The sequence below is a fragment of the Herpailurus yagouaroundi genome, unplaced genomic scaffold (assembly GCF_014898765.1).
Source record: "Herpailurus yagouaroundi ecotype Mexico unplaced genomic scaffold, PumYag 67700, whole genome shotgun sequence".
Lineage (NCBI taxonomy): Eukaryota > Metazoa > Chordata > Mammalia > Carnivora > Felidae > Herpailurus > Herpailurus yagouaroundi.
Genome location: NW_024420499.1, coordinates 2,608,774 through 2,624,700, shown reverse-complemented (window position 1 = coordinate 2,624,700; position 15,927 = coordinate 2,608,774). Strand labels below are relative to the sequence as shown.

The window sequence follows — 15,927 nt, the reverse complement described above, 5'->3', positions numbered from 1 at the left end:
GGTCTGGCTAATGGTGGGCACTGGCAGGAGATCAGAGTGGTAAGAGAGTGAGATATATAGATTTCATGCCCCTGTATCCCTCCCAGCTGTGTGGCATTTAAGCAGAGCCCACATCGTGCAACCTAAAGCCACAGCTGTTACACAGCAGCCCCCAGTGTGCACTGGTGTAGCTCTCGATGGGTTCCAATAGCACAGTTTCTTCCCTTTGCCCTTTCAGTCGTAGGGGTGTTGACGGCTCCCCACTGTTCATAGTGTCTGTATGCCTCACCAGTATTGTAGGTCCCTTTAATCCTACCCACACCACCATAAATGGTCCCTGCATTAAGCTCATCTCAGCTAAGTATACCTTACTGAGTATGCCATCTGTTTCCTGCCAAGACCTTGACTTAAAGACTTCTGCCCCTTCCGTAAATTCCATGCTACAGAATTCATGAATGTTCCCTATCCTGAGAAGAGAGATCCCCTGATCTTTTTTAAGGGGAGTGGCCTGCCTTTTTCTCAAATGCCTGACATACTCTCCATATCTTGGAGTTTCCTAAATTAAAGTTGCATTATTTTGTCTATATAATAAAACGGAGGTTTGAGCTGGTTCCACTTTGTTTTGCCTCTTGTTAGTCATCTTTCCTGTAATTGCAAACTCAGTTACACTGCTTCCCTCCCATTGAGCTATTTTCAGCTTGCCTTACCTTAAACACTTAATCCAGCTCCATGAGGAAGATAGTTCTTGACACGGATTCAATCACCAGTTCCTCACTATGTTATTCCTCCAGTATCCCCATCTCGGTGATAGAGACCACTCATATCTCAAAGTGGTCATCCCCAAATTCTCACTTGCCCTCACCTATACATTATCCATTAGGCTAAGTGCTGTGGGATCTAATTCCTAAATATCTTCTTTCAGATTCACCCATCTGCTCAAGCCCCACAGTTAACTACCTTAGTCAGGACTGGATCCTTTTGCACCTAGATTATGGAAATATTTCTAGTTTCTCCCGATTGTCCTCACTTTTGTCAAACTGACCTTTGAAAAAAACACAAACAGGTTTATGTCACTTCCCTTTCAATGGTGCTCCTTTAGGATAAAATCCAAACTACTTATCTTGGTATAGAAAGCCCCATGGAATCTGGGTAGTATTTCCCTTGTCAGCTTCATTTTTACAAACCTATTCATTGCTTTCATGATGGTGCCATATTCTTTTCATTTCTCCATGCCTCTTGGTTCCCCGCTCTTTTGTCTCATTCACTCTTGCCTTTGCTGACTAACTCTTCCTATTCATCTCTCAGATTTATCTTAGGCATCATCTTCCCTACGAAGTTTTCTCATGAACCTCTTTACCCCAAGTTGTTTTAATAGGTTCTCTGCATGATCCTTTAGGCCCCTCTTGTTCACTTACTAGCACTCAACACACTGGCAATTATTTACCTTCATGACTGTCAGAGCCCACAACTAACTCTTAAGATGTGAAACTGTTTCTTCTTCCTTTTATCCTCAGCACTTAGCACAGAATGTGGCATGTAGTAGGATGCTCAAGAGATGTGTCCTGAATGAGTGAATAAATGAGTGAATGAGCCCATGAGGAAGTATATGCTTGAATTCACTCACCTCCATAAGATCAATATCAGGACCTAACCTTCTGGAAATGGCATATAACTAATCAGCCAATCTTTGCCATTTCTCTCCTTCCAGGTAAGGCTGTACCCAAACCATTCTGGAGTGATTAACAATAGAAACAGATGAGCTGGCCTTTTAGGTCACGGGCTCTCCCTAATCCCTAAAGCTACAGTTATGGAACAATAGAGCTGGCCCGAATTAATGGCCGTTGGTGGGGGTGGGGGGAGCGGTAGACAAATTCTGTCCTTGGGAGACACCAAGTTCTTCCACACCATCCGTCAACCTTGAGCACAGATGGGATGGAGGTCAACCCTAAAAATACATCAGCCCTAGGTGACAGCAGAGCTATGTTCTTTCATGTCTAATTCATCCCAGATGGAGAGGAAGCATTTGATGAGCAGTCTTTGAAACAGGCAGAGAAACTTATATCATGTTCCGAATGACTATAGGGGCAAAAGGCCACTGTGGATTTCCTGGTTGATAAAAATGAACTCTAATAGAAGTTTCAATAAGGAGCCAGCAGAAACATCCTTGTCGTCATCATTGTGAATCCATGTTTATTGAGGGTACAACAAATGCTATAGTCTCTGCTCAGAACATTGGATGGACCACAATTTCTGAACTTATAAGGGACTAGAGGATTCGTGACACTATTTTGATGCCAGTCACCCAGGCAAAACACAAAATGAAATGTTATGAATATTGTAAAGCATAATAAGGAAGGGGTCTTAGACTATATGCAAACATACTTGATTCGTGTTTTCCCCACTGGGAGTCACCCGCCCCGTAAGCTTCCCCGCAACTGGAAAGGAAGAGAGGCAGGAGAAAAATAGGAAGAGTCAAGGTATAGTCCTGAGAAGGTGACAAAAATTTGAGCAGTGGCACTCCATAGACGTTCGGAGATAGCAATAAGTCCCAGGGGGAGGGCCGTATGCGTGGAGTGGTGGGAACCAGCCCTGTCTGTCTCCTAGTCCTTCCCTGCACACAGGTTCTTACACAGCCTTTAAGTGATAGAGAGGAGCTGTAGGACTCTGAAGAGCTGCTTGATTGTGAAGTTACTTTTCAGGTGAGGATCTTCTCCTTATTTTGCATAAAGGAGCACTTTGGGACTTGAGGGCTAGTGGGTACTCACCAGCTAGGTAAACATTTGAGAGAATCATAGTTCTTGACGAATTCTGTAAATAGCCGCCGACCCGCTGGCTTAAACAAAAGAGAAAACGAATGACTGGTAAGTTAAAAAGCATGCAAACGCTAGGCTATACTCCTAGCAGGTGGGTAGCAAGTGGCCTTGTCTTAGTGTCTCTCTTTTTTTTTTTAAGTTTTTGGACGTTTATCATTTATTCCTTTTTTGAGAAACAGTACGAGTGGGGAGAGGACAGAGAGAGAGAGGGAGACACAGAATCCGAAGCAGGCAGGCTCTGAGATGTCAGCACAGAGCCCGACGCGGGGCTCGAACTCATGAACTGCGGGATCATGACCTGAGCCGAAGTCGGACGCCTCACCGACTGAGCCACCCAGGCGCCCCTTAGTGTCTCTTTTCAAGGCTCCCTTCCCTTCTCTTTCCCACCCTTTCCAATCTTCTGCCAAAACTCAAGGTTTGAGGCAGTGGTCAAGCTCCATGGCATAAGAATTGGTGTTCCTCATGATGCTCTCCGCCAACATGACAGGCTTGGGGTTTCTTCCAGCAAAACAAGAGAGCCAGGTGCAGATCAACATGGCTGCAGCTGCTGCACCTCCAGCACAGTAATAGGCCCAGCCAAGCCGACAGGTACCTGTAGAAATAGGGACAGAGATATAAAGGTTGGGTTGTCTTCTCATACATTCTCTTTGGGGTGTTAGGGTTAATGTGATAATACGAAAGAGCAAATACAAGTTGGCTTCCTGTTTCCTCCTTTTCCTCTTGGGCTTATGGCTGGTATTTGCTTTAGAAAGAAGTTACAGAATTTTATTCTGTTACAGTAGGAACCTGGGGGTGGTGTGGGTGGTAATGGTGGTGGTGATGCTAATGAGAATGATGACAAGAGCCACTTAATCACGTGTCAAGAACTATGGTAAACTCCTTGGACATATATCTCATTGACCATTACAGTAACTATATGAGATAGACACTCTTATTGTCCCCGTTTTATATTAGATGAGGTAACTGAGGCACAGGTTCAGTTAATTGTGAAAAATCACACAGATGAACAGCGATAGAGTCAGGGTATAAACACTGGCTAATCTTGACTCTAAAGCTCCGCGTTTTTCACCACACTGATGTGCATAGACTATTTCCAAAGAATCATATTCTGCATCATCAGGAGATTTGACAGGCAAAACATCAATAAAAATCCCGTGCTGTTTACGACATGTCTTTGTCTTAACCTACCCTTGCATCATCGAGGGAAGAAACATGCGTTGGAATCAAGGCCAAGCTTGTGAGGCAGCAGTTTAAGTTTGAAGGGTAATGGGGGAGGTCACCTGTTCAAAAACATCCACTCTACCACCTGCCATCCTATCAGAAGTAGATACTGTCCTTTGAAGTATTTGTGCTTTCTCTGAGAATTTTCCCTCAGAAAATGTCAGTGCCCAAAGAAAAGAGAGCGATTAATTTATAAGGGAACAGACTAACAACTAATTACTAAAAATCAAGTGCCTAAGCAAACAAGACTCCAGCAATTGGAATGGATGCCAGTGATAGGAAACTGCAGTGGGATCCTGAGAAAAGACATAGGTAGTGACCTTCACCTACCTCACAGTCTTGCAGAAAGCTAGGTCTAACTACAGTCAGTTGGAGATGTCAAGACTGATCTTCATGACAATTTACTTTTTAATAACCAATTTCTTCTGTTCACCTGGTGCCCAGTGAATGTTAATTTTACTTCTTCTAATTGACTAGTTGGCATGTCATATAAAGAGTCTAAGATGGTCCCAAGTTAGGCTGCTTTGCTCCTCTATTCGGGACAGCCTTATATATCCCGAAATTCTCACCCCAGAAATAGTGTTCCTTCTACCACCAAATTATCACTCATGCTGTCTCTCCTGCCAGAAACAGCTTCTTTCCTCTTATTCACCAACTCATATCTACCTTGGAACTCTATCCAGGACTTCCAAGAAACTTTCCTAGATTAACCCCAGTCGGCTCAAGTCACCTCAACGAGTATCCTACCAGGAGTTTGTCCATATATCCCTTACATGGGTGTACCTGTTGGTCAAAATTTTGGGAGGAAAATTTGCATATCAAGTATTTTTCATCTACCCTTTACCCCCTTCTAGATTGGCTCAACAGTGCAGATGCATTAGCTTCTTTCTTGATAATAGCTCCCATATTGTGTCAACAGTGGGTGCTCAGTGTGCATGATTTAGCCTGACAATACTCCAAAGGTGGGTACACTTACATTTTTTAACCCTCAACATCCAAACTTATGACTTAATTTTTTTATTAAAGTTACAAAACCGGCCATAGTATTGTTCTGTTTGTTTCTGGAATGTGCTACGATCCTTGTCACCATAAGGCCTATGCATAGTCTACTCCCTAAAATGCTTACTGCACGTAGGCATGTGCACATATACTTCTCACCACTCTTTTTGCCTAGTGAATTTTCAATCATTCTTCAAAGCTCAGCCCAATCATTGATTCCTTAGTGAAGCCCTCCCTGACCTCCCTAAGTCAAATTCCTTCATCAGAGGCCCTCATGAGTACTGTGTATATTGCCTTCTATACTTGAATGAATGAATGGATCCCTTATCCCTTCCCATGGCAAATGTCAAACTTCAGTTCTTCAGCAGAGATACTGCTTTACCATAGATGGAGGCAGTCATATAACTCCCTGAAGTCACATGGCCCCACTGAAAATTATAGCGAAAGCCAGACTACAGTAGATAATGGAAACAATGCAATCCTTAGATAGATGGAGTGAATTTGAAAGAGAACCATTCTTAGGGAAAATAATCTAGCTATCTACAGACTGGCCTCAACATGAACAATGATGGGTGGGACTCTGGGAAGAGTAAACTGAAGAATACCACATTGAGGCAAGCAAACAATAAATTTGTTCCTTAACCACCTTGTCACGCCTCCCCTTAGACATACATACATACTCCCTCTCTTACTAAAAGTAGGAGGTTTTATATAATGCTTTGGGTTTCACAAGGTGAAAACTGTAGAGACGGGCAAACCTTCAACTTCTGCCATCCCTAGGAAGAAGGCTGCAGGTTTTATTGTGCCCAGTTCACAGACAGGAATCGTGAGGCTCAGTTGATAGCCTTAGGAACTCTCTCCAAAACAGAGAGGTAGAGGCAAGGATCCAGACCAAGTCTCTCTACTCTCAATCTGGTACTCTGTCTGCTACTGTTGTTTTTTTTTTTTTTTCATCTTCTCAAAAGCCATTTTCCTCTTATAGGACCCTTGACCTACAAGCCCTAAAGAGGGGTCCCTAAATTAATTTGTAATAGATCCACCTGAGCTTCCCCTGTGACCCCTCTAACCGAAATCTCCTGTGCTCACATGGTAGAGTAGACAGGCGCCAGCTCTGAGGTGGACTAACTGTCAGGCAACTTCCTCCTCTCTGGAATGCTCCCAATCTAGTCCAGACAAGGCATCCGAAGTCTCATTCTGTTTCTTCAGTTGCTTGTCAGCTCATCCTCCCATTAGAGTAGCGGGGACATTTTGATTAGATATATGCACCCAGGGACCAGGGAAAGACTTGTTTCTGTAAATGAAAGGAATAGATGCATAGCATGCCATTACCTCTAAGCTCTAGGCAGGAAGAAAGTTGACAGAGCGGGCAACTCCGGAGTGAAGACCTGGCTAGAAGGACTTCAATAAACCTTATCGAAGTCAGTCAGAACCGGGTACCGCCGGGCGAGGATTCAGCACCAAAGCGCTCCCATTGCCACACCAAATGCACTCAAGAGTTTCCACTCAGAGTCAGAGTCATGGAGTCACAGCGTCACAGAGGCACAGACACTCCTATTAGGTAACTGAACAGCGCCTAAGCTACAGGCTGCTGCCACACAGGGAGCCAAGGAGAAATAGAGGAAATATACCTTCTATCCAAACCTCTCCCCACAACCCTCCTTGTTATCTGCTTGAGGAAATGAAGAGGTTACATCACTAGCATTGCAAAGGGGAGGCAGGGGAAGCAAACCTTTAAAGAAGCACAGCTTCAGGTTGAGAGCTGATGTCAATATTCACCTACTCCACAGAAACCTTGGACACTGGTCTGATGCCCTATAGAGGAACTTGTGCTTTCTATGAAAGGGTGCAAAATAGGGAGCAGTGACGATGAGCTACCGCCTTTTTCCTCCAATCGCCTTTTAGTGAAGTCCCATGAACCATCACCAATCCCTAAATCCTACTCCTTGAAGCACTGTTGATTCTTCTATTCATCTGACAAATACATATTAAGTTCCTACTACATGCCATACATTTTGAAATACACCATCTCATTTGACTCTCACAACAGCCATGATTATTTTCCTTAACAGCTGAGAAAATGGAGTCTCCGAAAGATAAATTACTTTACCAACTTACAAGTGTTCAGATGTGAGTGCCAGCACGGAACGTCCATGGTCATCTATTTCCGTGCCAGAAGAATGGAGCCAAGGATACAAGTTACTATAATCCAGGGGCGCCTGGGTGGCGCAGTCGGTTAAGCGTCCGACTTCAGCCAGGTCACGATCTCGCGGTCCGTGAGTTCGAGCCCCGCGTCGGGCTCTGGGCTGATGGCTCAGAGCCTGGAGCCTGTTTCTGATTCTGTGTCTCCCTCTCTCTCTGCCCCTCCCCCGTTCATGCTCTGTCTCTCTCTGTCCCAAAAATAAATAAACGTTGAAAAAAAAATTTTTTTTTAATTTAAAAAAAAAAAAACAAGTTACTATAATCCAAAGTATAATGCCTTCAACTAGTCACTTCAACTTTCTGGATCTCAATTTCCTTTTTTTTTTTTTTTTTTTTTTTAAGCGAAGGGAATTTTTGCTGGAGAGATTTTAAAAATCCCCTTCCAACTCAGAATGTCCATTCTACTCTGAATGTGATCAATGTTTTTGTTGTTGTTGTTGTTGTTGTTTTTTTTTTTTTTTTTTTTTCAATGTTTTAAGAGACATGCAGGAAATTCTACAGGAAAACCGGGGGAAAAAAAAAAGATTTTTTTCTATCTGAGAGAATTCACTCTCAGGAAATGTTTGTGTGTGTGTGTGTGTGTGTGTGTGTGTGTGTGTGTGTGTGTTACTTAAATTTTAGTTAGTTAATATACAGTGCAATATTGGTTTCAGGAGTAGAATTCAAAATTCAGTGATTCATCACTTACAAATGACACCCAGTGCTCATCGCAACAAGTGCTCAGGTAATGCTTTATAAAGAACATAGCATTGCAACTTGACTTCAGTAGCGGGAAGTGGGCATTCTAGGAAGTGGGAATGGTTGGTGTGAGCAAAGTACGTAAGTGAGAAGGTTGACCACACGCTCCAGAAACAGTACTCTATTCAGAATTGCTTCGGGAAAGAAGATGTAGTTGGCAAATAATAAGCTGAATCGAGACCAGGAGGAACCATGGAATGTGGCATCTTTCCCACAAGCAATGGGGAGCAATGGAAATTTTCTGACCAGAGGATGGCAGGATAGAAAACAGTGTCTCAGCCTTGGCACTATTGATATTTTGGGCCAAACAAATCTTTGTTGTACGGGGGTGAAGTGGGGTGGGGGTGGGGAGGGTTGTCTTGTGTATTGTTGCACCCTGGCCTCTACCGACTAGATGTCTGCAACTTATCCCTCCCCCCGAGTGGTGGAAACCAAAAATATCCACAAACATTGTCAAGCATCCTTGGGAGTGGGGGCGTGGTGGATTGCTTTCCGTTAAGAACGACTGAGTTAGAGGTATAGTTTGGGAAGATTAACCTAAAATCTCTGTATAAAAGAGACTGGAGGCAGTTGTACACTGTAGAAAGAGACCGGTTAACCAGAGGACAGGGATGCTGGTACACATCCAACAATACATAAAGCAGCCTCCCACAACAAAAAATGATCTTGCCAAAAATGTCAATATTTTTGATGTTAAGCAACCCTCATCTAGGCAAAACACCAGATATTTACACTCTGAATGACCTCCAAAATGAATCTTGATGACCGAACAATTAGCCCAACAGAATGGAAGCTTTTCCCTTAAGAACATCTGTGCATGGTTCCCTATTGACCTGGGGAGCTGGCTGGAACTGCAGCATGGTCAGCTTTGAGTATTCTAGTATGCTAGCTCAGGGAAGCTGGGGAAGGCCAAGGAGAGAGATCTCACAAGGTATTCAGGAGGAATGCCCTGGGAGTCAGGAGACTGGAGTCTTTGAAGGAACCTCTTAACCCCACTGGAATTCAGCTATCTCACTCCTAAAATGGGAGAAAGCAATTAAGTACCTGTCTAAAGACAGAGCAATAAAGACCAATTCTGAGCCTCCATGCTACAATTGTTCAGGGACCTGTGTGCTCAGAAAATAATGCAGTAAGCTGGCATCACACTGGGGGATGGTCTCTACACACATGCATATGTATCTGTGAAGAGAAAGATTAGGTGGCAGGAGAGAGGGAGAAAAGAGGTCCTAACTGCAAATTCGCTGCATGCAAAGTTTCTAGAGGGGCCCTGAGATAAGCCTGTTCCTTTTTGTGCTCTTCTGTACAATTTCTAACACTCTATCTGTGAGTCACTCTATTCCAGTGTTGAATTTGCTATGACAAGATCCCTCATAAAAGTTATTAAATCATCACTCAGCAGTGGGCCTGACATTTAAATCAAGACACGTTGCTTTTATTCCAAGTTGCAAATCAAATTGGTTTGGAGTTTGACGCTATTTTCTTTGATTCAGCATTAAGTTATATTATTACATCTCTGCTGTTTAGAGAACAAACTGTCACTGGCTGCTACTTAAACTGACTGCCCTCCATAGAACCCCAGTCCTATGTACTTAAGGGACATGGTGTCTGGCCAACTACAAATGGGTCATTATGAACTACTGGGAGGTGTTAGCCACACGCTGATGCTTTTGGTAGGGCCTAGCATTGGTGTGGGCGTCAGGATTGGGAATCAGAGTAGGAAAGAGTAACAGAGAGGCTCTCTCTGCAGCTAACATGCTCAGAATGCCAGCTTAGAAGCCAAGGATGCTAGAGAACTAATCCGAAGAAAAGAGTCCTGCTTGGAGAAAGAGGGAAAAGGCATAAAAGAGAGTGAACCCACTTCGGAAGACAGTTTGACAATTTCTTATAATACTAAAGATACTTATACCATATGATTAAGAAATCATGCTCCTTTGTATTTACCCAAAGAAGTTTAAAACTTATGTCCACACCAAAACCTGCACAAGGATGTTTATAGCAACTTTATTCATAATTGCCCATTCTTGGAAGCAAGAAGTCCTTCAGTAGGTGAATGGATAGAGTAACTGCGGTCCATCCAGACAATGGAATATGATTCAACACTAAAAAGAAGTGAGCTACCAAGCTATGAAAAACATGGAGTGAACTTAAATATATATTACTAAGTGAAAGGTCAATCTGAAAAGGCTACTTACTCTAGTATTCCAACTATGGAGATGGTAAAATGATCAAAGGTTGCCATGAGTTGGTAGGCTTGGGGAGGGATGAATAGGCAGGTCATGGAGTGTTGGTAGAGCAGTGAAAATACTCGGTTTGATAGTATAATGGTGGATACACATCAATATACATTTGTGCAAATGCATAGAATGTACACCACCAAGAGTGAACCATAATGTAAACTATGGACTTCAGGTGACCATGGTGTGTCTATGTAGGCTTATCAGTTGTAATAAGTATACCACTCTGGATGGGGGGGGGGTTGTTGATAATGGTAGAGGCTATGCATGCATGGGGGAATATAGGAAAATCTTTGCACATTCCCTTCAATTTTGCTGTGAATCTTAAACTGCTTTATCGAAGTCTTCATTTAAAAAGAGTGAGCTAAGTCTGTCTTTTGGGTTTCTCAAGCCTTCTCTTTTACAAAATCATCTGATGGAAGTCTTGGCCCCTGAAAGTTTGGAGGAAGCGACAGGGAAGCAAGAATATAGCAAGTACCTAATGACCACTGACACTTCCAACACTGATGAAGGGCTAGACGAAATGAAATGGAACTTTCAGATATATGAAGTTTTGATTTGATGCAAGTGTTGCCAAAAGCCTAGTTGTGGGAGCTAACACTCCAGAAAAAGGCATGCTTATGACCCAGGATCAGAGGTAAGGTGCCCCAGATATGTGGTGAGGAAGGGACTAATGGAAGGGATAAGATCTATGAAGTAGCTTGGAGCTTTGGGGTAGGGCAAGAAGGTATAGAGCTGTTTACCAACGTAAGCAGCTTAGGGGTATGGACGGGGGACTATAGTCCTATACAAAGATGACATCCAAATTCTAGGAACTCATGAAGTCAGGATTCAGGGAGGGGGTTCAGGTAGAATGCAATGAGAACAATAGTGACATCTTTTTTATCATCAAATCTACTCCCATAATCAGGGAGAGACTGATCACTTGAGAGACACTGCTTGAGCCTTATAGGCAAAATGATGGAAGAAGTGACCCCAAGGTAGAGGGGGACCTGCAATGGGAACAAGCATATTGCCCTCAACCTCACCACCCAGAGCAGAAAGACAGAACAGATATGCAGGATGTCTGTCTAGGAGCCACCTGTGGGGCCATCACAGCCTTCATAGCAAACCAGGCTGCCCGCACTGGCCCTGAGAACAATCACCTCAGCTACAGAGAGATATTTAAGATTCCGTTGGCATTCTGGGGCGCCTGGGTGGCTCAGTCGGTTACACGTCTGACTTCAGTTCAGGTCATGATCTCACGGTTCATGAGTTCAGAGCCCCGCATCGGGCCCTGTGCTGATAGCTCAGGGCCTAGAGCCTGCTTCGGATTCTGTGTCTCCCTCTGTCTCTGCCCCTCCCCCAGTCGTGCTCTGTCTCTGTCTCTCAAAATATGCACAAATGTTAAAAAAATTAAAAAAAAAGAGATTCCTTTGGAAGTCTGTGGAGGGAAAGGGAAAGAATTAGAGAGAGATTAAAGAAAGGAAAGAGTCTAAAGGAGAGCAATGGGATAGATAGGTAGAAGAGGAAGAAAAGAAAGATGGGGGGAGTTTAGAAAACATTAGTATAAAATTAGAACACTAGAGAACATAGGGACCGAGTGGAGAGGTTGAGCTCTTCAACAGACCTCTTCCTAATAAAAGTGGAGTTTTCGCCAAAGCATACCCAGCTCAGGAAAATCAGCTGCTCCTCCCTTCACCCACCATCTCAACTTATGAAACGAGGGCTAGGGTTGCTATTTGCTTATTCAACATATTTTTTTTGCCATAGGAACTTGCATTTTGTGTTAAGCAGGCAGCAAGGGTTTGGAAGAAGTTGGTGGTCCCATCTGTTCAGAGAGACACTGCTAACTATAGGGTCTCCATAGGTAGCAGCATAAAAATATTTTCAATGCAGCCAAGCTAAATGAGGAGAGAACTTTCTCTGCTAGGTTCAGCATAGATGAATAATTGTAAAATATAACGCAAAGCCAATGAATTCAAGGGCAATTGCCAAACACCCTACCCTCCAACACCCTACCACAGCCCCCAGTAAAAAGATAGCCAAAGCCATGAGGACAGCTTTCTTCTTACTCTCCAGGCTGGGCATAACTATCAACCAGACTCTAGATTGGAGGCCAAGAACCTACTAAAGATTCCAGAAGTCTATCAGGCTCTCTTGCCAGAGACAAAGGCAAAAAAAAAAAAAAAATCCTTTGAAAAAACTTCAGTAGTTCAGGAAAACATGTTTTTGTTAGTAGTCACTATTTCTAACCACTTCCAGAAAGTCAGGGTAGCACTCAGTAAAGACTCAAATCCTCATGGAGACAGAGATGCCCTGATATGGTTGATTTTCTTTCCCTTATAGTTCTGCCAAAAAAAAAAAAGAGTCCTTCCATTGAAATCTTCTGACCCATCCACATATGTTGCCAACCAGTCTTTCCCATTTATATTATTTCCTGCATAGCTATCCCAAGTTTTAGCTAATCTGCTCATCTTTTTCTTCATTAGGGGATAAATGAGAGGAATCATGTCTTAGGCCGACTTAAATTGTGCTTCTGGATCTTTCTTAAGATTGACCCCCACCCGCCCCTGAAGAAACCTTCGTGTCACTCTGTTATTCTTTATATAGACCATCAAACGACACTTGAAGCAGCTTTTCAGAAGAGCTTTGGGAATTGCCGTAGACTGAATGTTTGTGAACCCCCAAATTTATATGTTAAATCTTAATGCCCAACGTGATGGTATTTGGAGGTGGAGCCTTTGGGAATTGACTAGGTCATGAGGGTGGAGCTTTAATAAATGGGATTAGTGCCCTTATGAAAGAGACCTCCCAATGAGCTCCCATGCCCCCTCCTGCCATGTGAGGACACAGCGAGAAGATTGCCACGTGTGAGGCAGAAAGAAAGAATTCACCAGACACTAAATCTGCTGGCACCTTGATCTTGGACTTCTTAGCCTCCAGAACTGTGAGAAAAACATTTCTGTTGTTTATAAGCCACCTAGTTTTTGGCATCTCTCACAGCAGTCCAAATGGACTAAGACAGGTACTTTCCCCCCAAAGAGACTGGTCAAAAACCAGCCAACCAAGTGTTTGTACCTGTTCGATTCAGCATGAGCTCTCTAAGAAATTGGCCTCTCTCATCTAGCATCTGCTCAATAGATTTCTGATTGTATCCACTTGAACTTTTTCAGCTCATAGTCACTGTGGTGAGCTCTTTAAATATGTTGTTCTCACATAGGTAAGATCAACAAACTAGATTGAGGGAAAGGGAGCCAGAGAGAGAAGTGGAACAAGTGAAGAGAATATTAGTGTGACGAGTGCTATTATATAGATGAAACAAAGATATAGATGTAGGGCATCAAATCCAGCTCAAAGAGGGCAAGGAGTTTTCAAGAAAAAGTAGGAAGTTAACTAGCTGAGGAAGGGGGAGAAGGGTGTTCCTAACAATGGACACAGCACATGCAAGGTTGCAAAGGTTTGAAAGAACATGGTATTTTGAGGGTGGCCGGGCAAGAGGAAGATCTTGAGTGTTAATGGACGTGACGGCCAAGGCCCATATAGGCCATTCTTAAGGAGTCTTTATCCTGTAGACAATGGGGACCATTGCTAAAGAATGGGAGTGACATCAGATTTGCATTTTTCAAAATCACTTTGGCCACAGGAGGTGAGACTGATCAAGGGAGTAGTGTGAGAAATATGGAGAGAGAGTCAAGAGTTGTTTTCTGTAATATAGATGGCAACTTACACTAAAAGAAGATAGATTCTAAAGTTCTCATGAGCCTTAGCAGTATTTATCCCTTTTGATGATTCATGTCATTATGGTTTGTAATTGATATTATTATGGTTGTATTTGTTAGATGTCTGTATATGCATATATATAGACATAATAGATGCATGTTTATATAATATATATATAAAATGGCTATATGGATGATATATATATAGATATATGTCATATATCATATATATATAACATCTCCTCAAAGCTTCTTGAAGACTATATTCTTGAATTCTTCAAATTATGTACAGTGTCTCATTCAGTATTTTATGTACAGTAAGTGTCCATAATATGCTCATTGAGTGACTGTTACATACTTTTTTTTTTTTTCTCATTGGACTAAATGGCTTTATTGGGGAAATCCAGGATCACAACAGACTTAAGAGTTGCAACTGGGTCCCTTCTTCCTGCCAAAGGTGGGCACAGCATTGACAAATGGCTGGTTGTACTGCAACCAGTACAACCATATGACTTGGCCTTTCTTCTTCCATTTATCCTGTTTGGCCACCTTGGGAGTCCGCCCTCTTATGTATTCCCGGCACAGGCCAGGGAACCACGGACTTTTCTTCCAAGCACGGGGCCAGCTGCTTCCAGGGTGATCAGAGCCTCAACTCCACACTGACCAGGAATGGCCTCATCCTCTAGGTGAGTGCCTGCCAGGAGGAAGACTTGGCCTTCTTGAGTGATCCCCTCCCGTGAGACTGAACCATGGCCACCGCAGCCTCTACTGCAAAGATAGAGTCAAGAAAGAGGAAGGAGCAAGGGTGCACACGTGCTCACCACCTGCTATGTGCCATGTCACTGCTCTTCTGGCAAGCTGACATACCTCACGACTCAGGAGCAAGTGCACCCTCATTCCAGCCATTGATTTAGCCCCATACCTGTGAGGCCAGCTTTGAGCATTCAGCTATTTCCATCCATGCTCCATTGGCCAATAGACATAGGACCCTGAAGGCTCTCATTGGGCCCGGAACCTCTAGGTAACAACCAATGCCACAAATATGTTAAATAACGTGTGGCAACACCACCCAATATGTGTATAGAGCTTTACAATTTACGAGGCGCTTTTTCTATCCATTATTTCACTTAATCCTCTTTTATTTGTTGTATTCATTCATCAAGCCCCAGCTAGAGGCAGGAATGTTGTTATAGAGAAAGCCATTCAGTAGACAGGTAAGTATTTGACCAAGAGTGACACTTAGCCAGAGGGTAGAGACTGGGCCAGGACCATATGTGCTCGGAAGTCAAGTGGTGCACGAACAAGATCCTGGATGAGAATTACAGAGAACGGTGTCTGCAGCCATGACCTGTCATTTACAAACTGAACCAGTAGGCAAGTGATTTAACACTTCGGAGTTTCAGCCCTCCTGTGAGTAAAATGGAAGTGACACCACCCACCTCACAGAGCAGCTGTGAAGGTCAAATGATATGACACATATAAAGCACTCAGCACAACACCTAGAATGATCAACGCATCTTGGCTCCTTTTTCTTCCCGCTAAACACTTTTCAACTAGTCTATTCCTTCCCACAAATGTCTGGAGAGAGCTTTAAAATACAGATTTCTAGGGGCGCCTGGGTGGCGCAGTCGGTTAAGCGTCCGACTTCAGCCAGGTAACGATCTCGCGGTCCGGGAGTTCGAGCCCCGCGTCGGGCTCTGGGCTGATGGCTCAGAGCCTGGAGCCTGTTTCCGATTCTGTGTCTCCCCCTCTCTCTGCCCCTCCCCCGTTCATGCTCTGTCTCTCTCTGTCCCAAAAATAAATAAATGTTGAAAAAAAAATACAGATTTCTAGGCCCGGCTCCAGATATATAGAATTATTATCTCTGGGAAGAGGGCCCAGATGATTGCAACACACAGTCCAGTGGGGAACCACCTGAATGAGACCATATCATTAGCTCAAACTGGTCTAGCTTTCAGATGAAAAGTCCGACTTTCACTGAGAACCTACAGCGCTCGATGCAATGCTAGGGGCTTTCTCTTGAAAGATGTATTTGTGTGCAAT

The 15,927-nt window shown here is 43.4% G+C and overlaps 1 protein-coding gene across 1 annotated transcript in view; it reads right to left on the bottom strand.

Annotated features, from left to right (window-relative positions):
- Positions 1-3,107: 3,107 nt before the first annotated feature.
- The window catches only part of LHFPL1 (LHFPL tetraspan subfamily member 1), a 47,355-nt gene continuing 34,535 nt past the window's right edge, over positions 3,108-15,927 (bottom strand). The window contains exon 4 of the mRNA XM_040468442.1: positions 3,108-3,384. Within this exon, the coding sequence (XP_040324376.1) occupies positions 3,203-3,384 (182 nt within the window). The 3' untranslated portion in view covers positions 3,108-3,202. The remainder of the gene's footprint in view (positions 3,385-15,927) is intronic.